The sequence below is a fragment of the Cyrtonyx montezumae genome, unplaced genomic scaffold (genome assembly GCF_038088225.1).
Source record: "Cyrtonyx montezumae isolate F1298 unplaced genomic scaffold, pur_monq_1.0 scaffold_7, whole genome shotgun sequence".
Lineage (NCBI taxonomy): Eukaryota > Metazoa > Chordata > Aves > Galliformes > Odontophoridae > Cyrtonyx > Cyrtonyx montezumae.
In genome coordinates, this window is record NW_027072078.1 from 11,624,791 (window position 1) to 11,650,115 (window position 25,325).

At 39.2% G+C, this 25,325-nt stretch overlaps 1 protein-coding gene across 2 annotated transcripts; it reads left to right on the forward strand.

Moving 5' to 3' along the window:
• The first annotated feature begins 703 nt into the window (after positions 1–703).
• Positions 704–24,948, forward strand: DYNC1I2 (dynein cytoplasmic 1 intermediate chain 2). Of its 2 annotated transcripts, XM_065751114.1 has the most exons (17): positions 704–847; positions 2,001–2,118; positions 3,542–3,656; positions 6,191–6,281; positions 9,358–9,417; positions 10,662–10,777; positions 17,425–17,514; positions 17,742–17,904; positions 17,997–18,096; positions 18,609–18,734; positions 19,659–19,805; positions 20,079–20,192; positions 20,526–20,659; positions 21,680–21,824; positions 22,697–22,837; positions 23,809–23,934; positions 24,395–24,948. In XM_065751114.1, the coding sequence occupies exons 2-17, from the start codon at positions 2,011–2,013 to the stop codon at positions 24,506–24,508; spliced, it is 1,890 nt and encodes a 629-aa protein (XP_065607186.1). In that variant the 5' UTR covers positions 704–847; positions 2,001–2,010; the 3' UTR covers positions 24,509–24,948. The 2 variants fall into 2 exon arrangements, with proteins under 2 accessions (XP_065607186.1, XP_065607185.1); XM_065751113.1 differs by lacking the exon at positions 9,358–9,417 and having other exon boundaries at positions 706–847.
• The last annotated feature ends 377 nt before the right edge of the window (positions 24,949–25,325 follow it).

Sequence of the window (25,325 nt, forward strand, 5' to 3'; positions counted from 1 at the left end):
GAGATCTTCCTGATTATTCTAAGCCCATGGAGTCTGTAAGATGGAGAAAATTAAAATGGAGCCTGATTTTCTCAATGGAAGGTAGACCAGCTGCCTTCTCCCAGTCTCTTATACTGCTAGAGGCCATCACAGCGACGGCAGTTACTTAGGAAGGAACCACTCTCCAGCACAGCTTTCGAGCTCATGCTCTGCAGCAGATCAGCGCTGCTCCCTGGCAGCCCAGCAGGGTGACAAGGCATATCGATGGCCCACTCGCCTTTGCTGTCCACCCTTCTCCTAATTCAGGCAGCATGGAAGCTATGTTCTCCAAAAGACACAGGCAGAGGCTCTTCTGAATTGACTGGTGACTTCCTGTATTTAGTACACATTCCTGCCTGCCTGCAGCACGGACCAAATTAACGCTTCTCATTTCTTTGCAGGTATCAAAATATCTGCTCAGTAATACGCTAATTCTGTTTGCCAGGGGACACTGTTAGGCTAGGGCATGTGCTGAGGTCTTTGCTAGGCCGTGTTCACCCCAGACCCAGCACATTAAGCCCTTAAAAGCTCCTGCTTCCTCAGTCCTACAGATAGCTCACCTCACAGCCGCCTGCCAGGATCCGCGAGCCGCTCCGCCCGCTCACCCCCTCAGCACTGCATCTCCCATCGTGCTCTCCGCCCGCCCGGCCCCGCTGACGCGCCGCGTGCGGAGCGATGTCACTATCGGAGCCGCGTCGCCGCGCTGCGCTGAAGGGGCGCGGCGTTGAGGCTGCCGGAAGCGGCCCCGCCCTCTCGCGTTCCGTTCCCGAGTGAGCTCTTCCGATCGCTCCCGGTCGCGTCGCAGCGTCTGCGTCGTCCCGCAGCTGCCGTAAGTCCCCGCGCCCGCCGTAGGCCGCCGCCTGTCAGCTTCTTTGTGGAGCGGGCGCTGGGCCGAGCTGAGGGCCGCGAATGAGGCCTGGGAGCGGAACGCGGCCCCGGGACAGCGTTGGGTGGGGGCCGCCGTGCGGAGGTTGCGCGGCGCCGGAGGTGTATTGTTATGACGCTGTTAGTGCTTAAATGCTGGAGCAGGACGCGGCTGAAAAGCTGCTGACGTGCACTGGGGTTCGGCCCTTAGCTGTGTATGCGAACGCTTGGGATTCTCGTTGTGCGCGTGCGGATGGTTGTGTCGCTGATGCTTGTCGCCCCGCCGTGCCGGAGCCACTCCTGCACTTTGGTTACTGGCGTGGGATCGCTGAGCAGGAAAATGAAGGTGCTGTCGGCCCTGCCTACTCACACGGCTTCTTCAGCCCGTCCTCTGAATTGTCGCCTCCTGAAGGGTTCCCAGTTTTGTGTGCTTTTGTTTGCTTAATCAGATTACTTAACGTAACAATTCTAAGGTAGAATTTCTGTCATTGAAAGCCCCGCCCATTTCTTAGCGGCATACACAAGATCTGTAAATGAAAGACAAAAAGATCAGCATTGCACATACTTCACGGGGTGGTTTGGCCGTCCCTCCAGTACATACTTTGCCTTGCATTTGCAGTTATCCTACTAAATCTTTTATTAGGTTGGTATTTTGGCTCCTGCGAGCACATCTAGCAGGATACACTTCTTTCATCCTGCTAGGTTATAAAATGTCAGTGCTCAAGTGCAGTGAAAAGTAAAAACGTGTGCAATCACCCTTCTTACTGTTTGCTGTGTGTAAATACCACAGCTGGCTCTGGGGCTGTATGGAATTCTGTGTAACTTCATATAACCCCATCTTCATATTTCCCTGTATCATTCAAACTAATGCCTCTTGAAAGCTACAGAAATTCATTAGGAAAAGGTGCTGTCACCGTGTCATCCTTCTATCTGTTTAAACCTATCATTTTAGCAGTGAAAATCTGCAAAGTGTGAAAATAGGAATGTAACTTCAGTTATGATTTCAGGACTTTTCACTGTTTTGTCTGTAGCATAGTTACATTAACGACAGCAGTCTTCCTGTGAATATGCAATCTTAACCAAACAAAACCTCTTGAAATTGATTCTGTGTTGATCAGTGTTCCAGTCATGTCTGACAAGAGTGAACTGAAAGCGGAGTTGGAACGCAAGAAGCAGCGATTGGCTCAGATCAGAGAGGAGAAGAAAAGAAAGGAGGAAGAAAGAAAGAAAAAAGAAGTAAGAAACTGTTTTCTCTTTGGATCTTGACTGTTTGCTTATGTCACTTGCCCCAAGTATACGTAACCTACCTAAAAAGCACAGGTCCACTTAGTCATTTGCTACATGTTGTTTAGGAAATGTCTATTTAATGATTCATGCAAGCGTAGTGCTTTCTTTTATTGAGAAGAACAAAAATGTACTGATTTTTAGAATTACCCATACGGTAAGGTAGATTTTGAAAACACCTGAGTGTTCAGAAACAAGGACTGTAGTCTTCTGTGCGTGGGACATCATTAATGAAATTGCTGTGAGGAGTAGCTGAAGTGTTTGCTCAGAAGCTCTATTTAATGATTTGTGATGGTGCGATTTAGAGAACTGCCTTCCAAAATGCAGTTTCAGAGACGTCTGTATGAACTGACTGTCAGTTTCATTGCCATACAAACACAGTGCTCACCGACTCGTATTTAACCTAATGTTCAAGTCAGAGTAACGTTTGGGACACAAATGCTACTTGTTTGTTGTGCTCGATTTGTTAACTGTGTTCTGCTTTTCATTCTGCTAAAGTATGTGACAATCTGTGATGCATTACTAAATTTCTCCTGAAAGGGAATTATACATCACAAACAGAATGTCTGCTGGAGTGCTTTGGTGTGCTGTGTCACCTCTTCATGATGTCCTCTCTTTTACTTATGATCTTGGAGGTGTTCTCAATTAGTGTATGATTGAAACCTGAGCATCTGCCAGCAAAATGATTCAGGGAAATCCTACACTTGTGCTCCGATGATGATGTAATTCTGTACTGCCTGTGCTTGCAATTTCACATGTGATACAAGTGCTTATCAGTTGGGGCCTTGCTCTTAAGTTTGGAAAAGGCTTTTTTCAAAGATGTAAAGTAGATCAAAGGAATAATATAAAGTCATAGGAGAAATCTTTCATCACACTGTACGATTATCATAAGTGGGTCTGGGTTTTGTTTCTTCCATTGAAGTCTGGCATTTCTATAATTAATTGATATTTACAAAAATATTTGCCAGTGACTGACTTGTGGATACCTTAAGCTAGGAATTAAGTTTCTGTAGTTGTATGAGCAGTTAAATGAAATTAGGAAAAGATGGAGAGTTCAACATCTTTCACTGAAGAGCTTGTGTTATTTCTAAACTACATGTGAGTAAGGGTACCATTTTTATGGCTTTTTTATATGTGTGAAATCTAGCAGATAATAAAAGTACTTCAACAAGACTAATAAAGAAACTTAAAAAAGGTGACTTGAAGACAGTACTAAAGCTACAGAAGATCCATCAGAATTATTAGTGAGGTGTCTAGTGTGTCTGATGATAGGTTTAAGTAGCACAGAAAGCACGGTGGTTAGATCTCAGAAACAAAATGAAACTGTTCTTAATGCCTTTTAAATGCTATAACACAATGACTGAATGATTTCTAGACTGATCAGAAGAAGGATGTTCTTCCTGTACAAGAAGAATCTGACCTTGAAAAGAAGAGAAGAGAAGCTGAAGCATTACTTCAGAGTATGGGCTTGACACCAGAGTCTCCTGTCGGTAAGAATATTAATAGTATTTTACAAGATAAATGTTTTAATTGTTGTTAGTATTTGTGGCAGTTATGTATTGCTTCAGTACATATCAGTAGTAATATCCGTAAAATAAACATTTTCAGCTCAGTAGATTATTTGGAGTGTTTTGGACAATATAATATATATTATAATATATGTAATAACATAATATCACATAATTATTCTGCTTTCCTATTCTTCTTGCACATTATTTTTCTGTTCTTTTTTGTGTGTTTGTTTTTCCCTTTCCATAATGCTTAATCTTTAATTCTGATATTTTCTTGTGGCACTGGCTCATTTTCTTGCTGCACCCTTTACTTCCTTATTTTTCCTTACATTAAATACCTGACTGACTTTGGTTATGGCTATGGTCTGTGTGATTATATCTTCATAATTGTTTTTGGACAGTCCTCACACGTTATAAAAGCAAGGCAAGCAATGTGATAGTTGCTCCCGCAGCCACATCCACAACATTAATTTTAACGTGTGATTCTGTTGTACTCCTTCTTAACTGCACCCTTGCATGCACATGAATACTTGGAGAATTTAGTCTCATGCTTTCAAGATCTCTGAATCAAGATACAATGTCTGCTGGGTACCTCTCAGTCCTGGCTGAGGCATGATCTGGGTGCAGGCCGGGCACTGGCGTGGCATGACAGCACACTGGTGATGCACCTGAACTGAAGCTATCACCCATCTGACCAGCTTGTTGTACAGTTAGTGTGAGATCCTGCTGACAGTGTAGGTGGGAATTGGAAATTAGGTTCTTACATAGAAAATTATTTTAAAAACTCCTAAGGCAGTTACTCTCCTGGTAACTGCCAACACGAGGTGGCTTCCTTAAAGAAAAAGGGGCCTTAGTGTATGATAGAGATCAAAAGCATACTTACCCTTTATATAAGGTACCACATATTTGTGAATGAAAAGTAACTTTCAGGTTGGTGCTCTTATTTTGCAATGGGTGGACTTTTACTTGGTCCACCAGAGGGCACTGCAGCATCAAACGAAACTGCTGAATTTTTTTGGCCGTGCTTACCCCGGGATAGAGCCGTGCAGAGCTTTAAATGACGAGATAAGTTGCTGATTTCGCCTGTTCAGTTATGAGATGGACATTAAAACAACGCTGTTTCCAGTAATGCACAGAAATATAGGAATGTACAGGCCTACAGATATCTTTTAGTGTAAACTCTTCAGTAGATGGTGATGGTGAGTTGCAGAGCACAAAAACTTCATACACATGCATATACACTTATGTATTCGTGAATAATGTTTTAGATGTATATGGAAGTCCCCTTGTATGAGTGCGATTTTAATAAATCAAGTCCGTTAATTAAAAACAGTCAAAATATTGGCATTCTTCAAGTTCAGGATGGAATTTTTGTCAACCAGAACCACATCTTTGTTTTGGGATAGGATGGAAGCACTCTTCAGAATTCAGGATATTCTCCTGAAATGTTGCGTGCCTAAATTCCAAATTCCAACTTGGTACTCACCCTGACACAATGGATACCAATTAATGGCTCTAATTTGTCTTCAGTCACTTGGAGTTTCTTCTTTGGTGTTGCTAAGGAGTGACTCTGTGCAGTGAATGTTTCACGTTACTGAAAAGTAAAGTATGAAAGAAACTTCAATGCACTTCAGTGCACATCCTGATTCTTAAGCATAAATTTAAGGTTCATTAATAAGTTTGTTTGCTAAAAAAAAATCATTTTCTAAAAGAGAAGTTGAACAGTGTTTTGAAGTAGCTTTGTCTTGCTTAAATTGCATGATTGCATGGTAATCATTTGTTATGTATCATTTCCAAAAATAAAAACCATGTTGCTTCTTAAAATGCAATTGCAGCCTTCATCTGAGTGATGGAAATGAGCTGGCCTTTATCAGCAAGTTGTGTTGTATCACTACAAGGCTGCTTGTCATGTGAAAAGAAGGAAAGCATGAAGATTCCCTCCTAAAGTGCACAATTAACAAACATCACCATAATGCACTGAAGTTACATTAATTTGGTTGCAGCCAAAGCAAAAATATGCTCCATGGCAAAGCCACTTTTTTTGGACCACAATTCTGTAGTGATATGATTTGAAACGAAGTTACTAGCTAAATATCTTCAGTTGTCTGAAAAATTAGACATTGATATCAAAGCCACGTTAACAGGCATCTTTCTTTTTTGTGTAAGCATCGTGATTTGTTGGAAATTACCCTCTGAAAGCTGATGCTGCTGTTTGTTAAAAGTCCAGATTTTAAGAATTTATTTTCCTTCCTTTTTTTTAACGTCTTTCCCTCCATGTCTTCTTGTATGCACTAGATGCATAAATACCAAACAACTGCATGAAATCCAGCATGAAATGTTAACATTGTCTTTTCCCCTCTCTTTCTACTATTCATTTTCATCCATGTATGTTTTTGTTTGCCATCACTTTTTTTTTTGTTTTAATACTTCATGTTGAATTAATTTGAAAACATCCTAAGCTGTGCAACCTCTGCGAGTAGTAACAGCGGATACCTGTCTGTTTCACTATTTAGTCCCACCTCCTACTTCACCATCTTCCAAATCCGTGAGTACGCCAAGCGAGGCTGGGAGCCAGGACTCCGGTGATGGCGCAGTTGGATCTAGGTACGTCACCTTGCTTGTTCTTTTGTTGTTCTTTTGCTTAATGCTTACATTCAGAATAATTTAACTTGAGAAATCGAGGTTCATTATTTGAATATGACTGCGATTATATTGAATCTGTGAGCAGTGGGTACCTTACAGCAGGGCTTTACTTAAAAATTTGAAATGCTACATGTACAGGTTGCTGACATAAGTTTAGAGCTTTTTAAACTTGTGACTTTAAAGCTTAAACTTTAAAGAGACCAAATGTCTCGTGGTAATGTTCTTGTAAGCACGAGTATCTCAGGAAAACAGCTAAGGGGTCAAACTTGTGAGCTCTACCCAGCTTTCTAGTCTCCTTCCCTCCATTCTATTTGGTCTAATAAAAGTGCTATCGACAAACTTTGCCTTGCTTCTAGTTTTGGTTGTTGTGTTGTTTTGGTTTTTTTTTTTTGTTTTAAATACTCAGAAATGTATTTCTCAAGTTCTTCACCTTGTAGCCATCCTTAGAACTTGATAGCACTGCTCGTAATCTCTGTCTTTTGACCAAAGCATAGCATTAGTACAGCCATGGTTTTTTTCTTCAGTTCCAGTACATCTTCTATCCCTTTGAGGAATGTTTTATGCATAACCAATTGAGAACTGCTATGTTGTCAAATATTTTGGTTAAACTATGAATTCAGAGTGGCAATTTATGGCTGAAAAGATGGGAAACTGTATTTCCAGAGGATATTTCTGACTGTTTCTCAGGCCCAGACTGTGAATGAGAGCAATGTTTGCCCATTTATACTGACATCTTACGTTTTCTTTTTCACAAAATCATGACTCAAATAGTTTTATTTCCTGAATATATATTGTGGATGAAGTTTAGTTAAAGCACAGCTATCACAAATTATTTTTGTGCTTATGTGAGTGTCTGCTTTGGGGAAGGACTGGATAGTTAAACCACTTCGAAACATCTTTTGAAAAGACTGTAGTAAATCCTTGTATACGTGTGGATTACATGTACATCACTGTATGCCATCTTAGCCTGAAAATAGTCAAGATTTTAATGAGCTACACAAAGGTTTACAAGTTGCTTAGTTCTGAGCAGGAGCCAGTAAGTCAGTGTGGGCATAGAGGAGTCCAACAGGCAGTGGATATGAACCTCAACTTTTTGTAAATGCTGAGGTGCAGATTTGAGCATAGCTTATTCACAGCGCAATCGGAAATCACTTGTCACAAAACTGAAGAATCTGTAGCGTTGTTCTTCAACTGAGCTACAAGCAAGTCTTCAGTTATTTCAAATCTGTTATTACTGGTTACCAAATTGTCACTTTATGTTTAAATTCACTGTCTGGAAGAGAAAATAAATGATGATTTGATATATGAATTCATTTCAGGTGAAACAAACTTCTGGAATACAAAAGAAACAATATTTTATACCGTTGTGATGAATGGATAATATGTTTGTTGTCTCTCTGAATGATTTTTTTTTTTTTAATATTTCTGAGAGGAAAAAAACAAGTGCCATAGTAGTTGTATTTCTAACTATTTAGAAGGCAAGTAAGGCAGGCTATCCCTGATAGTACTGAAGAGCTATTGCAAGTGTTTTTTGTTTTATATATTTTTAAATTACAATTTTATCTTTTTTTTCTTTTTAAATAAGCTTTGAAAAGCAGGAGGGTAACCTCAGTAAGAGCAACTCTTAACTACAGGCAGTTTTCTTTTCTGTGTCTGTGGCATGATTGAATGTGTGCAAACCATCTTCAGCCTGATGTCTCGGGCACCAAAATGAAGTCCAAGCTCAAGTCTATTTCATCAAGAAAAATAGTAGGTGCATAAAGAATGAGCAGGCTCAAAATAATTAACTTTGTGCACAAAACATACATCAGGCTTTTAGAGATTCACATTTTAAGCTGTGGCAATGAATGTACTGTAAGTTATGTAGAATGATTTTGTAAATATGAGTACAGTGGATTTGTAGTTATTATTTTCAGATGAATAACTAGTTAAACTAATAGATTCTTTCAACAAGAACAAAGTAATAGATGGAGCACTCACAATTTTGAGTGTTCATTACCTTGCTTATAAATTTTGTCAATCACCTTTGTCTTTTGGATTTCTGCACTTGTTTTATAAGACACTACCGTGCATGGGATGGAAATGGAAATTTACCTTTTATTGGCTTGCCATAGTAAAATAACATGTTCTCTGTTTTTTTATTTGCTATAGAACATGATTTTAAAAATACATATATAGCATCTAAAATCTTCAGAAATCCATGTGTATCTGTTAATCTCTTATGTGCTTGTTATTAAACTCTGCCTAAACCTGAGAGCAGGAGGTAGACAAAATGAAAATATGAAGGGGAAGGGAAGATCTAGTTCTCACTTCATATTTCTTTTGATATGAAAGTGACTCAAAGTGGATCAGTTCTGTTCGTTATAGAACAGGACTTTGTTATGCATTGCTAATATTAATTCAGCTATTTCCACAAGATTTAAATGTCTTCAGTGGAGTTGGCTGTAACACAGATGACACTTATAGGCCTAAGGCAGTGCTTAACCCATAATTACTGCAGTGTCACATCTTGGAAACTCTAGCAGTTCTCTTTCCCAGTGGAAATGTGTTTTTGCCTTTCTACCAAAAGGTTTGTGTGCTGACTCATTTCCTTTACCAGTATGACCATTTCCTCAACATATTTACTGCTCTGGGCAAGATTGCATTATATTAACAAATCTGTCATCTTATGACATGGACAGATCTGAACAGACTTAGGAAGTTCCTAGTGGTTCTTGTCACTTTTAGATATCTCATAAAATGTGTTATAACAGCTACATTTGCAGATCTTTAACTATCAGTCTAAAGAAGAATTTAATTCTTTTCTAATAGCTCTGGGTTCTGTGTTTGCTTTTTAACTTTTGTATTGACTGCATGTATCGTTGCGCTGAAAATTTGCTGCATTTCTCTTAACTGATGTTACATTGCTTTGTTTCTTGTGTACAATGAAATAACTAGAAGCTTACTGTAACTCTAGGATTTCGTAGTGTGTATTTGCTTCACTAATCTATGGCGTTTTTTGCTAATGCTGCATGATTTGTTCAACCTGTGGTATCAGGACGCTGCACTGGGATACTGATCCATCAGTTCTTCAGCTCCACTCTGATTCCGATCTGGGGTATTGCATAGATTTCTTATATTCCCTCTTTCATATACTTGCAATGAGAATAAGAGCTTGCTTTTTTTTTTTTTGTTGTTGGTTTATTTTCTTTTTTTCCTGACTTTGAGTTACTGTTAGGAAACTGTTCTGGGAGTTAGAGAAGTTTCGTGTCCTTAGATGTAGTGCAGCTGGCTCAAAATGGGAAATTTTGGTCTTATTTAGTGTAACATACTTGTTCCTAATAATAGAGATTTCTTACTAATGTTTTCCTTTGGCAAGATTGAACTTCACAGTAATGTCTTTAAAATGCTTAGAGTAGCTATGTATTTAAAAATAGAATGGCTCCCATCTTTTCTTGTGACATGCATCAATGGCAAGTATGTTTATAAAAGCTGTAACTCATTATAATCACTTTAAACTGTTATCATGCTCTGAGTTACGATTCTGCACACCGAAAGCTTTTCCTTTTTTTTCTTTCCACTTCTATCTTAGAAAATAAGAGGAAATTTTGCTTCATATTTTAGGTACTTAAAAAAGAAATTGAGTATTACTGCTGTACATGTGATAATTAGCTAGTATAGCATGTCACAAAGACTAATATTTTGTTAGTTTGGGAAATACATTTTGCACTGTAATTTGATCCTGGCAGTTCTCACATTTACAACACGTTTCATAAGCTAAAGGCAGAATACTTGGAGCTTTCCAGTGTCGTACACTGGAGTACTGCATTATGGATAAATCACTTGTCAGTGTGTGAGCTTCAGGTCTACATTTCTGAGTTCTAAATAGCATCTCAGAGCTAAATAAAAAGGATAGCAAAGGAATAAGCTAGGAAATGCTTTTTAATTCAGAGTAATTAAACTGGTTTGATTAAGTTTTGAAGTCCCAAAACTATTTCCTTACAAATACAGCTTATGTGGGCAGATCTGTCCCACTGAAAATGTGGATATTTCACATATGTAACAGTACTGAACGTAGCTGCAAAGAGCAAAACTTTAAAGTGATATACACGTATCTGGATTAAATGATATATTGGCACAGCTTTCTTTTTGTCTTAGATGTGGATATAGGTGATTTAAGTAATAGTGATTGAAGTATTGATTGTAATTTTGTGACTTTTTCAGGGCTAAGTTTCTGCTGGTCTTAAGTTTCACAAAGCTATGCTGTGATTTGATGATTTGAGTATTACTGTAGACAGAATACAAAGTGATTCATGAAATTAACTCTCTTTTTTTCCTGATGTTTCTATTAATTTTATGTAGACGTGGACCTGTTAAACTTGGAATGGCCAAAATCACACAAGTTGACTTTCCTCCTCGGGAAATTGTTACATATACAAAGGAGACACAAACACCCGTTATGACTCAGCCAAAGGAAGGTGAATGTTAACTGAGTGCAAACAAATGTTTTTTTTCTTTTATTTTATTTTAGTGATGGTGATTGGCTGAATTAGAGCCAACAGTTTTGGGGTAGAATGACTGTTGATATGTGATATAATTCGTATAAATTCTACTGTTAAATATTTATAGGTGCACCCTAGGAGTGTTACTGACATTCTACATTTTGTTTAATTGTAACATTACTCTTAGTGATAATATGTGCCAATTTATCGCTCAGTGTAAGTTTAAGCATTCAGTTTCTTAAGTAGCTGTCAACCAGTAAATGAAAGTGGGATATATTTTGGATTGGGAACTCCCCCACAAGTTTCTTGGAGGCTTTGTATCCTTACAACAAACTGAGCGAGTCAGAATGACAGCAGGTATGTTTTTTCTCTAACAGCATATCGATAAAATGGAAAGAACCTCTCTTAGTTATTATATCTTGAAACTTTAAAATGCTGTCAGAGCCATGCTTTTGTCCAAAGGATGATGGAAGCATTTTCATTAGATATGCTTTGCAATCCTGTTACGTTTCGGTCCTTTTGTGCTGTAGGGTGTGCTGTGCTGACACTGATGCTGCATAATAACAATCCTGTTTGTTCCATTTCTTAATTTTTCAAGATGTTTGCTCCACAGAAGGAAAAGTTTAGCTGAATTTCTGTCTAGTTATATATTAGTTTTTGCTACAGTGCCTGTAGTAGCTGCAGATGTAGAAAGCTTTTTCTCTTCAAGACCTTCCAAACTGGAGCATGCAACAGCCTGTTTCTCACATGCAAGAAAGTTACTGGAGTTTACATTAATAGCAAAGTACTGCTCCTACCCTCAGCTTCAGCATTGCTTCTGTGTGCCTCTGGTGTTTACATACTTCAGTTTGTGACCTGAATGAAGAAACATTCAAGCTAAAATTAGACAAACAGGAAGTAGGTGAAAACTAATTAAGTATGAAAACTAATCACTCATCTCAGAAGTTGAGAATGGACAACATTCTGTTGTTCCAGAATCTAAACCAGAAAAGTTCCCATGTGCTTCTAGTTAGAGAAGGGAGGTATAGACTAAGTTTGTGATTGGGCATCTGTGTAATACAGACATGCTGTACCATCCTAGGCAATATTAAATATGGAGTAACTCTCCCCATTATCAGCTGCAGCCAGTTGCAGTTGATCAACCAGTGATCCTCCCCACTTGATGTGAAAGTGTGACAAGATTGCGGGCAGCACATGGTGGTGGAGCTAGAATGTGATCTCAGTGCTAGTGGCTCTACTGCCTCTTTATGCAAAGAGTTTAAGTACAAGTACATTGCCTTATTATGACTGTAAAGCGTTTGAGAAAATGCTTGTCTTTGGAAGATGTCTTTTTTTCTATATCCTTGTGAGATAATAAAATCAAGACCTTTCCTAGAAATCAATTTCAGTTTAAGATTAGAGATTTAGTTTTCTTTAGAGTAGGAAGTTTTCTGCTACAGGATTTGTCACTGTACTGTACTGTACAGAATATTCAGTTTCCTCAAGTTGAAGTTAATAAGCATTTTTTGTAGTTCTTGTAGGAGGATGTCCAAGTCCAAAGTAGACCTAGAAGGTAAATGTACAGTATTTGTTTTATGGATTTCTTATACAAAGACTAGAACTCATAGCTCCTTTTTCCTCTGGCTTCATTTTATACAAGTCTTTCACTAATGACATAGAAGAGAAACACAGAACTAGTGTTGAGGTAGAGATCTTAGTGCTCAAAACCTTGTTTTGATGAAAATCTAAACATGACTTACTTCAGCATTTCAATTTTTTCAAAGCTTTGCTCTTTTTTCCTGATTTTTTAATAGTGGCATGAGAATACTGAGGCTATATAGCAGCTGCATTTATCATTTAAAAGAAAGAAAATATAATCGTGAAGTGGTTTGCTGTTCCAAGGAATGCAGCAGAGACAGTGCAGTTATCCTTTTCTCCCTCCTCACTTGCTGTGTTTCTGTTTTTTGTTTTTTGTCATTCTGTAGCACAGTAATGATGACTTGTTTTTGGATTAGGGACCAAATACATTCACTGTGGCTTGTTAAGTGCTGTGCCCTCTCCCTTATCTCCTAACTAATAAGCCTTAACATCTAGGTCTCTGTGGCATTACTGCCACTTCAGTCATTTTTGTCACCATCATAACATGAACATACTGTTACGCTGCTCCATTCCCCAGCATCCTCCTTCTGTCATCCCTATTTCTGCTGCCTAGTTCCATTTCCACTTCCCGTGATGCTGCGTGTAACGCTCCTGCCTGCTTCTCTCACAGTCCAATTTTGGTGGATGTGCTTTTCAGTTAGTGTGGTCAACTGGCTGTTAGAGCTATTATTTGGCCTCTGCTTGGCACGCTCTATCAGGCAGCAGGCTTTTGGATCTACTCTCTGAAAATTAGAAATTGTATTCCTTTTGTACATCATTTCTTTCTGGAAGACAGCAGGAGAAACAGTTTCAGCAGCAGAGATGCAGTTTGTGTACTCTGGAATATATCCTCATGTTTTGCAGGTTTGTGTTGGCTACCGAGTGCAGTAATCATTGGTGCAGACATTATTATCTGTTGTTCTTGCTGCAGGGCTCTATACCTTCCTATCTGATCTCCTGCTTTTTGATTTGCTAAGATACTGTTGAAATTTCTGTGTGAAGAAATTAATCACCAGTGCAGCCAATAAAGAGATGCGTGATTCCGAGTCCCTGAAGTGGTTAACCCAAGGAAAGATAGCTGTATGGTTGAATACACTTCTGCTTGCCTCTCTGTCAAGGCTTTTCCCAGCAAACAGGATCTTTGTTTAGTGTCACTGTATGATGCAGTGCATATGCAGTCACCACTGCCTGCAGACAGCATTGCTCCATTAACTTAACTTCTTGAGGAATTTGAGAATTTTGTTTAAGAATGAAGATATTGAGTACTTCTGTCATTTTAATTCCTGCTTGAGCACACTAATAACAATTTGGGGCATAACACTGGCCTCTTGGATGCTTGTTACAGTGAATATAGTGTTTTTATGTTCTGATATTCTAAGAAGAAGTAGTAGAGCCTTATGTATTCATGTATTGCCCTATGTGGGTCTTAAATGTACAGTGCAATATAGGTGGGAAAACCTGATTTGAAGATATACTCTGCTTAACAAAAGCCACCCATTTCACAGATGATTTAACTTTGATTAACCTACTCTGCAGCAACAGATTACTCAGGCAACTGCAACTTCACTCTGTAGTGTTACCGCTGGGTGCAGCCTAATATACGGAGCTGCTTTTCTTTCCATCTTGCCAAAATACATCACAGTTTTGATGTAAACTCAAAGGCAAAATCCCGTGGTTGATTAAACCTGCTTTTAGTGTTCATTGACGAGAAATTTGTGCTCGTGGAAGCGGCAGTCTTTGACGCACTCTTTCCTGCTCACTTGATAACGTAAGATTTCCAGCCTCTCATCAGGAAAAAACCTGGACTTAATCACTTGGCATGTCATAATGAATGTTAATCAATATGTTGATGTGGCAGCGTCCTGTTTCTAGTGTTTGGAGCCCTGTGGCTTCCCTAGCTCTCAGCAGCCGTTCTTGTTGAACGGGGAGCTGATGTGGTAGCTGATGGTGGAAGTGCCAGTAGATACAGTCAGTAGAAAATAACGAGGGTGAAGGTAGCCAGTGCCTTTAAGATCTCCATGTTTTTATAGCTAGCATTAGGTAAATGCAGTATACCAATGTTTCGTATGAGTCTTTGACTTACTAGATATGCAGTTTTTGCAGGAATCGTATACTCAGCGTTTGCTGGGTAATATGTTGCTGTTTTGCCAATTCCCTGGAAACATCGGTACCTGAACTGTGTAATAAATTCAGGGTATGTGAGAGAACAGAGAAGTAATTGCAGCAAAAACTTCTTAGCTCTTCTAATGTACAACAACATTGTAGTTCCTTTTTGACTGTAAGTGCTTGTGAGCAAGCATCCTACCGTTGGGTAATGAGATCAAGAACTTTTTTTTCCCCCGAGATCCGAGGAAGTTTGCTTTCTTTCTTTAAAGAGAAGGTTTTAAGATGTATGTAGTTACAGATAAATCGCAGTGAGATGACATGTTCAATTTCATGTCTGATACTTTGGGAATATTAAAATAAGCACTGTATCCTGCATTTCAGTGCAGTAATATCAGCTGGCTGTATGCTGTGCAAGTACTATGAAGGAATTTAGATCTCTGTATAATATATGCCATTTATGTTTCAAACATTAAAAGGCATGAGCAATCAACTATATGATCTTTTGAATAAAATATGTAGATTAGAAGGTCACTTAGCACTAAGGGGTTGACCGTCTGCATTTGAGAAGAATTTGACTCCTGTCACTGAAAATGGTACTTAGAATCAGTGTAGTATGGCTAACGGGGGTTGGGTTGAAATCCCTAATTTGGGACTTTCAAAGCTGGAATAACGTATCCAGGGTGACCCCAAACAAGACTTGTGAATTTGAGGCGTCGCTTCAGTCTGCTGTACTGATTGGCTGGGAGAGATTCTTACAGAAGTAACTATAACATGAACGTATTGTCCTGCGTTTGTTCTTCTCAAACTAATGTCTGTTAACTTATATTACGATGTTTTTTTTTAATTAGTGTCCACACCCATAGTGATTTACGATGAGAATTACACGCGGTGGAATCGCTGCAAGTTGTACAGTTTTCAGATTACTCATCTGCTGTACGTGCGAATCCATCTAAAAAGGAGCAGTGTCTTTCTGTTTCTCTGCGTGATTATTTTGCCCAAAAAAGCTTTCATTTTTTTTAAGTAGCACAAAAGCTGTAATTGGCATGCTTTGTAAGGAAGTGTCAATGTGCAAGAGAGTGGAGATCACTAAGAATTCTTTTACGCGTTCTTTCCCCTTTGCACCACCGCCTCCTCAGCAGGGTCACTGAGATCACTAGCTTTTCTTGAAATGGCCATTTTCACTGGCAGGTGCATTATACCCTGTATTTTCAGATTGTTTTTCCATTCTGAATGTTTGGCAGGTTGATTGCTCTGGCTGCATTGACGGAGAAAGGGCTGACAAATGCGGTTGGGCTGGCTGAAAAGACAGTGATTACTGTTTTCCTTTGTGGCTGATTGAGGCCCTTGAAAGGAAAGATTTTAACCTTCACCATTTGGTTCAAAAGTATGAGCATATATTGAAATCATTCATGCCATTTATCCTAGTTCTGTAAACTTGTCAGAACGTAAAAATCGCTCAATTTCAAGTAATGTAGGATTGGCATACGTCATTATCATTTTGATTAAGTTGGAGTTTGTATTATTGTGTGCATTATACAGTGTCATTTAAAGCTTTCTTTCCTGCAGGTACAGTTATATTTTTATTGCCTATACTATGGAGTTAGAAAGATTTTCAGACCTCTTTAAACCTATCACTATGTGTGTGGTTTGGCAGCTGGTATGGCCTACAAGCTGTATTTTGTTTGCAGGGTAAAGGCTTGTCTGTAGACCTCCTGGAGTGCTGGTAATTGCACAGGCTTGCCATTGGGGAGAGACATGATTGGAAGCAGTCAGGCAGAAAAATGCTGTGCCATCCCATTGCCACCTCATAGCTGAGAGACAATCCTAGCAGTACCATCTGGTTGTTGCTATCTAGTCAGCTGGCTGGCTGCTGGGACCGTGGCTTGGCAGCTGGTTCCCATCCCTTGACCACGCTTTTTTCTTTCTTTTTTTTTTTCCTCCTCTGTTTTGTGTGCGTGCATGTGGATTTTTTGTTGTTGTTAGGTAACTGAACGTGGGTTGGAGAGATGGCTGCAACAAACCAACCTAGTCCTTGTTGAATACTGCCTCGTTGCTTGCGGTGAGGCATGCAGTAGGCTCCTGCTGCCATCCCCTTACAGACAGGTGATGTAGCTGTTTAACAGATAGAAATGGTCTTTTCAGAAGCTTATATGGGGAAAGCGGATGAAGAGAAGCCAGGAAGCCTGTATTCCACAACAATAAGTGATTTAAACTTCTTTTCTGGTTTACGGTATTCAAAGAGTGAAACGCAGCGATGCAAAAATGCTGTAAACCCTGACAGTGCTCCCAACGTTAACATTTTATGTTATTCATTGCAATTAGGGAAAACACATTTTGCTATAAAGTCCTCATTGCCAAACGTGGTACAGATAATGAGACTCGCCTTTAGAATGACAGAAAAAAATGTAATCTCGTTGTTATTGTCTTTAGCAAAATTTGCCTCTTGGAATAGCAACCTGAAAGCTAATGTAAGCCATCTTAGTGCCACGTGCAGACCCATTAGACTGATGGCTTCAGATCCCTCGTAAGCAGCTGTGCTGTCGACTGTTTTAGGTGTTAGATTTTTCTTTATTCTGCAGCATTAACGTGTCAGCATGTTACACAGAGCATGCATCAACCACATGGTTTTGTGTGGAATCATAAATGCTTGTAAGAGAGATTTCCACTTTGTGTTCTTTCCAATTTTCAATGTCTTTTTTTCAGTTTATACAGGTAGGAAATTCAGTGCTCCTAAAATCCAGCTGCAGACAGTGTTTGAGATGATGTTATATAGGGACGTGCATCTTCCACGTAGAACCATTTTAAGCTAAATTATACCACTTTTATATGTTGAGATTCCTACAGAATGATACTGTTCCTCTCTGAAAACATTGACAGTCTCCCTGTACTTTTTTTCTTAGACGAGGAAGATGATGATGATGCGGTTGCACCAAAACCGTTAGCTGAACCTGAGGAAGTGAAAACGTTCAAAAAGGAAGAGGAGGAGGAAGGTACAGTTCACCTCAGCATTTTGTGCTGTAGAGAAGTAACACGTCTTAACCTTTCCACTGAGTTGAAATTGAGTTACGTTTTAATGCTTATAAAGTATGTGGATGTTAAGAAACAAATTTTCCAACATTGTGCATTGTCATAAATACTTCTGTTTGTTTGTTCTTTCACTTCCTCGGAAAGAAGTTGTGAAAGTATGCATTATAGAAGTCTTGTAATTCTTTTCTAGCTGCCCCTCACGAACTTACAGAAGAAGAAAAGCAACAAATTCTGCATTCTGAAGAGTTTTTAAGTTTCTTTGACCACTCTACAAGGATTGTTGAAAGAGCTCTTTCTGAGCAAATCAATATTTTCTTTGACTACAGTGGAAGAGACTTAGAAGACAAAGAAGGGTAATGTGACCACTGAATGCTTTAGCGTGAATGTGCAATGTTTTTACTTGAAAAAGTGGTCAGGGATTAACATTCCCTAATTGCCTTTACAGGGAGATTCAAGCAGGAGCAAAACTGTCCTTAAATAGGCAGTTTTTTGATGAACGTTGGTCAAAGCATCGTGTTGTCTGCTGTTTGGACTGGTCGTCTCAGGTAAAAAACACTAACATTATACGGTCATCTTTGTAAATTCCTTTAGTTCTGTCTGGAATGTATAATTGAAATTGGCTGTATTTCTAAATGTGTTCTTTACAACAGATCTTAAATCCTCCATGGTTTGCAAACAGAAAACAGAAGCTTTGTCTTGCATGAAAAGCAGTAAAATCTTTGTATTAGACATCTTCGGCACATTTAGTTCTTCTTTATGCACTACTTTGCAAAATTAGCTTTAGAAGACAGAGCTCACTTAAAAGCAGTGGGTTTTACATATAAAAGTAGGTTACGATAGAAGTGAGAATTTTACGTGCACGTCACCAATGTTGTACGAGCTACATTTGTAACAACTGCAGTTTTAACTGGTGCTGTTTCTCACAGCAATTATACGAGGTGATTTTTTCCTGTTTTCCTTTAATCCCTGTTTTGACAGCAGAACAGAGATTCTAGTATTGTCTGGGCCATTAGCTAATCACCTTGCTTATTTTGAATCTTTCTCACTCATTTCTCAGTACCCAGAATTACTTGTTGCCTCTTACAACAACAATGAGGATGCACCTCATGAGCCTGATGGAGTGGCCCTTGTGTGGAACATGAAGTACAAGAAAACTACTCCGGAGTATGTCTTTCACTGCCAGGTATGGTTCTGTCTCGTGAGACTGAAGATTTTATGCTGATGAGCTTGGACAGCTACCTTCCTTATGATTGTCAGTGTAATTATTGCAGTGGGCTGGCATTCACTTTAACTGTGTGTATCTGCAAACAGATGGTGATAGCTGAAGAACGCAGCGTAGAAACACTCTTCTGTTATAGAATTTCTGATATCGTTCAAATTTCAGTCATGTTTTAGAATTCACTTTAATTTACTTGAAAGCCTGAAAACCTTCTTTTGTAATGGTTGAACCACAAAGAAAGTTTCTATGTAAGGAGACTGAGCAGAGTTGTATACTACTAGAGCTTAATTTACTGAAGAAAATGAAGATGGCCTGAGGAGATGGAGCAAGGATGAAAACTAGAAACACATGTTGTGAGTGAAAAATGGAGGTTTCTCAGTAAAGGCAGAAAGATAAAATCTTGCAAATTTATTCTATTATCCCAAGCCTGAAATAGCCACTTTAATTTCAAAATGCTGTATTTATGAAAAATTACGTAGCTGAATCAAAATGTAGTCCAGTGTTGTCAGATTACTGTCAAAGCCCAGATTGCAAAAGTAGCTCTATTATGTTTGAGACGTGTACGTTCATGAAAAAATGACCAGTGACTGTGGCAATACATCAGTAACTTGTGCTTTACTGGGCCTTCTCTTGCTAACAAACCGTGCTAGGAGCAATACAAATGTATACGGATGGGTGGGAAAAAGGAGAACAGGAGGTTCTGAGTGCAGGGTGAAACTAAGAGCTTATTGGTGTTCCGAAAATGTTCTCGAATCCACATGTGGTAGAACAGTGCAATAGCACAGCAAATCAAAGCAGAGAACTTACTGGCCAGGTTTTCATTTAGTTTTAGATGTAGCATCAGTGAATGATAGGTTTTGTGTGTTTGATTTTTTTTTTTCCTTTCAGTCAGCAGTAATGTCAGCTACATTTGCAAAATTTCATCCCAATTTGGTGGTGGGTGGCACATACTCGGGACAAATCGTGCTATGGGATAATCGCAGCAATAAGAGAACTCCAGTGCAGAGAACTCCACTCTCAGCTGCTGCTCACACGGTAGGGGGTGAAATATCTACAAAGACTGTTTCTTGTTAAGATGCATTTAACCTCCAGGAAACTCTGTCCGGCGCACTTGATTGATAATGTTTAAATGTTTATGTCTGTGTTTTCCAATGGTATCACAGAAGAACGAGAGCATTCTCTGTACCATACCGTGACCAACCTTTTCTCTTCCATTCCATGACATTGTATATTTTGTAGTGTATTAACTGCACTAGAATTGGTTGTTATTGGTAATTCCTTTTTCTGACACTACTTGAAAATCTTTAGCACCCGGTGTACTGTGTAAACGTTGTCGGGACCCAGAACGCTCATAACTTGATCAGTATCTCAACTGATGGGAAGATATGCTCTTGGAGCCTAGACATGCTTTCCCAGCCACAGGTAAGATAAGTTTGGGTATATATAATATCTAAATGGATAAATACTTTCTAAAAGCTTAATGAATCTAAGAATTAATAAACACTTTCACAGATCACAATTATACTTCAGCTTGGCGTAGGCATTTGCTAAAATGCCTTTTCTGCCCTGTGGAATGTTGTGAAAATTATATTCACCGTTAGCACAAGAGAGAATTTTCTTACTCCTGCACAATTCTACATCAGTAGAACAACAACAAAAGAAACCCTACAGTTGAGAAGTCTAAATGACTTTGTAAATGTTATTGTCTCTTTTTTATATATGTTTTAAGGCAAGTTACTGATGTTTTCACTACAGGATAGCATGGAGCTGGTTCATAAACAGTCCAAGGCTGTGGCTGTTACTTGCATGTCCTTCCCTGTTGGAGATGTCAACAACTTTGTTGTTGGAAGTGAGGAAGGCTCAGTCTATACGGCATGCCGTCATGGGAGGTGAATAAAAGCTTTTAATTATTCCAGAAAAATAGAAGTTGTGAAGTAAGAGCACGTATGCTTCACGTCACTAAAATTATTTCTAGTACGTGTTTAGTCTTTGTTCTTCACAGTCTTCAGAATAGCAGTGTTTGAATTCCAGTGCATGCTATTTTCCAAGAGCTTCATTAAAACCAGGAGGAGTTTGATTACAGAACTGGTCCTACGCTCTCTGTGACGGCGAGGAGTTGTTTGCAGTGATGGGGGCAGTGCAGGTCACTGAGGTTTTATTCATTTGAATTGTAGCAGAACATTCCAAACTTTGTATCGGTTCTGTAGATAATTGTACAGTAACATCACGCACAAATCTTCAATTGGCTAGCTTTTCTCCTGCTGTTCAATCTATTTTGAAATTGTCTGACTGTATCTTATCAATTGCTTTCTTAAATATAATTGAGTGTCCAGGTTTCATCTCAAATACACATCACCCTTGCTGCACAGCTTTTTGGTTCCAGAATAGCTGAAATTGTATCACTTCTGTGTAACATTCTTCCCATCTCTCCCCCCCTCCCTCTTTTTTCATCACTTCTGATAGAAGACTATTAGGGATATATTGTTACTGGTTTATGTCTGAGCCCATATGCCTGTCCACAAGGTACTTGCAGCTCCTCTTTTAAGACAGTGGGAGTTTTATGGTCGTTCTTGAGACAGGATTTCGTTCTTTGTATGGTTCAAAGTTTTAGCTCTTGCTTGAAAACAATACAGTTAAACGTGAGTAGATTGGCACCTGCTGAATCAGTATCTGCTCCCTGTGGTCTATTTTTGGCACTTAAGGGGAGCAGAAAAGAGTTGAAGTTAAAGTCAGCATTCAAGCCTGGTCTTCAGTGAGCCTGTTGAGATTAAGCCTTTGCAGTGGGCTAACATCTATTCAAAGCAGCAAAATCTTCTCGAGGTTATGTTTAAAATGCATTTCAGTGCTATCTCTGTCTGCAAATGTATGGTTTTCAGAGACATTAACTTTGGTTATATATTCTAAAACAGCAAAGCTGGAATCAGTGAGATGTTTGAAGGACACCAGGGACCAATCACAGGTATCAACTGCCATGCAGCAGTTGGGCCTGTAGACTTCTCACACCTTTTTGTCACCTCTTCTTTTGACTGGACAGTAAAGCTATGGACAACAAAGGTAACTATAATAGACAGTTCAGTGGTTTTCTTCATAGTCCATGACACAAGGTGGTGCTATAATGTAAGCTACTCAACTCAGGAAACTTAGGTAAACTGAAGACAAATTGTGTGAAGCTCTTTAGGTTCCTAGCAGTAGTCCAGTTGATTCCTAGTGCTTGTATTTTAGTTTACTCCAAAGAGAAGACAACTGATGAACAAAACTAGTTAACAACATGAAGATGTCTTTGCATTCAGATTGTGTATCATTTGCGTACTTCTGATCCATTCTGTTCATCCTTTTGTTATCAGCAGTGATTGCAATGTAATCAGATACAAATCATTGTTAAATTCAGTTACTTTGTTTAATGCATAAGACAAATGTTTTGCTACAATTTTGTGGAGGGCGAGGAAACAGCACCAAAACTCATCTCAAACTGCATTTAGAGACTCGCAGTTGACACACGCAGTGCTTGCATTGCTGGAATTACCTCTTCTGCGGTTGTGCTGATTCCCTGAGTACGGAACATAATGCCAATTCAGTGACAGCATTTTGTTGATTTACAAAATTTTTAATGCCTTAAGTTTATAATCTCTTACAGTATTGGCTCGATTCTGATTTCTTTGTAGTAGCTTCCAAGATAAGGCTTCATGCATTGGGAAGAGTCTTTGATAATGCTGTTTGTTTGTGGCTGCTCTCTGCAGAAGCTTTTGTTTAAATTCTTTTTTATTTTTATTTATTTTTTTTAAGTGAGTTAAAACGTGAATCACTTTAGTTATTGCTGGTAACATTACTGATTAAGTTCTGTGTTTTGCCATACTTGTTAGGCCTAGAATTTGAATTGTAGACTTGGGATGTTGCATGATGTCTGTTTCTGTTTTCCTTTCTTTCAGAATAACAAACCTCTCTACTCATTTGAAGACAACTCGGACTATGTTTATGATGTTATGTGGTCTCCAACGCATCCTGCCCTATTTGCCTGTGTGGATGGGATGGGCAGGCTTGACCTATGGAATCTCAACAATGACACTGAGGTGAGGCAGTCAAGTTGGCAGTCAGATATAGCTGGAAAATTGTGCGTTTGGAAAAAAGTGACAGGGGTCCACCAAAGTATTTTTGTTGTCACTTAATATTCTGAAGTTCCAGTAGTTTCTGCCTAATGAATGTTATACTTTGATTGTAGAGTGGTAATTCAAATGGCTGATCATAATGAGTGGCAGCAGTAATTAAATCATTGTAGCCATAACAAGACTGTAAAACATCTGTTGGTTTAATACCAACCCATGTTGTGAAAGTGACTTCCAGACCTTTCCCAGTGTGGCCTTGGCAGCCCATAGCTTAGCAGCCTGGAGAAAGCTGCCACCAAAACACCACTGTTGTTCTTAGTGGTGTATTGCTACTGCTGTAATAACTGCAGCTAAATTGTAAGTGGCCTCTAAACTTAGAGGATGGAGTTTCCAGGTTTTCTGGTGTGAGCTATGAACTTACCCATAGTATAAACCTTTCCAAGACTAAATTTGTTAATAGATAGATGAGGGAAAATTCTGACATACTCTGCAATTAGAAATCTTTTGCAAAACTGCATACAGAAGAAAGAGGGCTTCTCTAGAAGCATATGCCAGTCTGTGGTTTTTAAATTGGAGCTACCCACTTCTAGCCTCTGGACTGGGTTTGGTCTGCCAAAACAGTGATTTCATCCCTGCCTTACGTCCATGGTTCTGCCTGAAGTCCCAGGGCTCTTCCTTACTGTGACACAGAGCTACAAGGCACGTGCCTCCTGTGTCACGGCAGAAGTGCAGGTGTGTTTTGGTACAGTCAGGGAGCAGGAAGTGTGTTGTTTTAATCACATCACTGCTGATAGCGTACAGCCATTGAGAGTCATCTGAGACCCACAAACTGCCTAAATTGAAAAGTTCAGCATTTTGTTTGATACAGCACTGAGGAATGAAGTGTCTTCTGTCATCTGCAACTTAAAGAAATGCTCGTACATGTTTAATGAATACAGGTGCCAACTGCAAGCGTTACTGTAGAGGGCAATCCTGCTCTGAACCATGTGAGATGGGCACACTCCGGGAGAGAGATTGCTGTTGGTGACTCAGAGGGACAAATAGTTATATATGATGTGGGAGAGGTACGTATTACATGTGTTGTGCACAGTGCAGTACAGAACAATTGAGTTTACTTGACTTGTATTTTGCAACTTGCTTTTAACTTTCCCTATCAGTGATTAGAGGAATTAGATTAGAAAGTCAATGTTTCCTTTATTTCACATACTCCATCATAACCTTTTAGCATGGCAGCTCCACCAGTCAAAAACTAAATGCTGGCAATTTCACTGGCTGGTGAAGTAAGATGAAACCATGAACAGCTTTATGTTCCTTGTACCTGGCGTGTACCTGTACACCACTCTCAAATTCTGCTGCTTGCATTAATTAGCACTGTTGATGTTTAGACTGCTTTAAAAGTTGCACTAAAAAAGGTAAACTCTTCTGTCGGAACCTGTTCTGAATGTTATTTATAAATTCTGCTGTGCAAAACGAGCTGTGTTCGTGCATATTGGTGGGCTTAAGTAATGTCATCTTTGTCCACAGCAAATTGCAGTCCCTCGCAGCGATGAGTGGACCCGGTTTGGCCGAACGCTGGCAGAAATAAATGCCAACAGAGCTGATGCAGAAGAAGAAGCTGCAACACGCATCCCAGCGTAGGTCTGTGAAGATGGGCAGCAGTGGTAGACTTGTGGATGATCTAAGGCAAATCTATGAAGCATAAGCAAGTGTCAGTAACAGCTTAAGGGAGGAATATGTGGATTTGACCATGGGCTGGAAAAACTTATGATGATCACTGAAAATCAGATCTTGCATTGTTGCCTTTTTATATATAACTTACAAGCACATTATTTGATTTGTAACTTTTAATACAGCTAACTTTGACTTTGCAAGGGACTTCTGCTGAAACACTAACCTGGTGTAAATTTGCTGTTCAGCTTCTGAAATCTCCACTTTGTAAACGGTATATTTCTGAAAAGTAGAAATTCTGTTTCTAAACAAGTTGTTTCTGAACTAAACTTTCTATATCATACAGATCAGCCTTCATGAGGTTCTGAGTTTTTGAAGGGCTCATTAATTCAAACTGCCAATGGATATGCATGCATAGTGAGTAATATAAGTGAAAAAAAATTATCTGTAGTTAAAATTCATTTGATAATTGGACCAGAATGGATGAAATACATATTTAATAATGAGTTCTGTTGTTTTGAATTGGTGCATTAAAGGGTGAGACCAATTCATAAATAAATATTATATGAGCTGCCCTGACCCCCAGCCTGTCTCCCTTCAGTAGTTGCAGAGCAGAATGTTCCCAGGAGCTGCTGCTTTCAGCTTAGTGCACATGTCAGTTTTGCACTCCCAGCCTTTGCTTCCTATTGTGGCAGCTGGCTAAAACAAGGAAGGCCATTCTTGTCAAAGTTTTCCTTTCCAAAGCACGATGAGCTAGATTTTGAAATAATGTCCATAGCATCAAACT

Bases quoted from the DNA above. Each gene is read 5' to 3' on its own strand.
- DYNC1I2 (XM_065751114.1), top strand. From the start codon at position 2,011: ATGTCTGACAAGAGTGAACTGAAAGCGGAGTTGGAACGCAAGAAGCAG. The intron at 6,282-9,357 runs GTACGTCACCTT...CTGTGGTATCAG, and splicing joins GATGGCGCAGTTGGATCTAG to GACGCTGCACTGGGATACTG. The intron at 17,515-17,741 runs GTACAGTTCACC...ATTCTTTTCTAG, and splicing joins AAAGGAAGAGGAGGAGGAAG to CTGCCCCTCACGAACTTACA.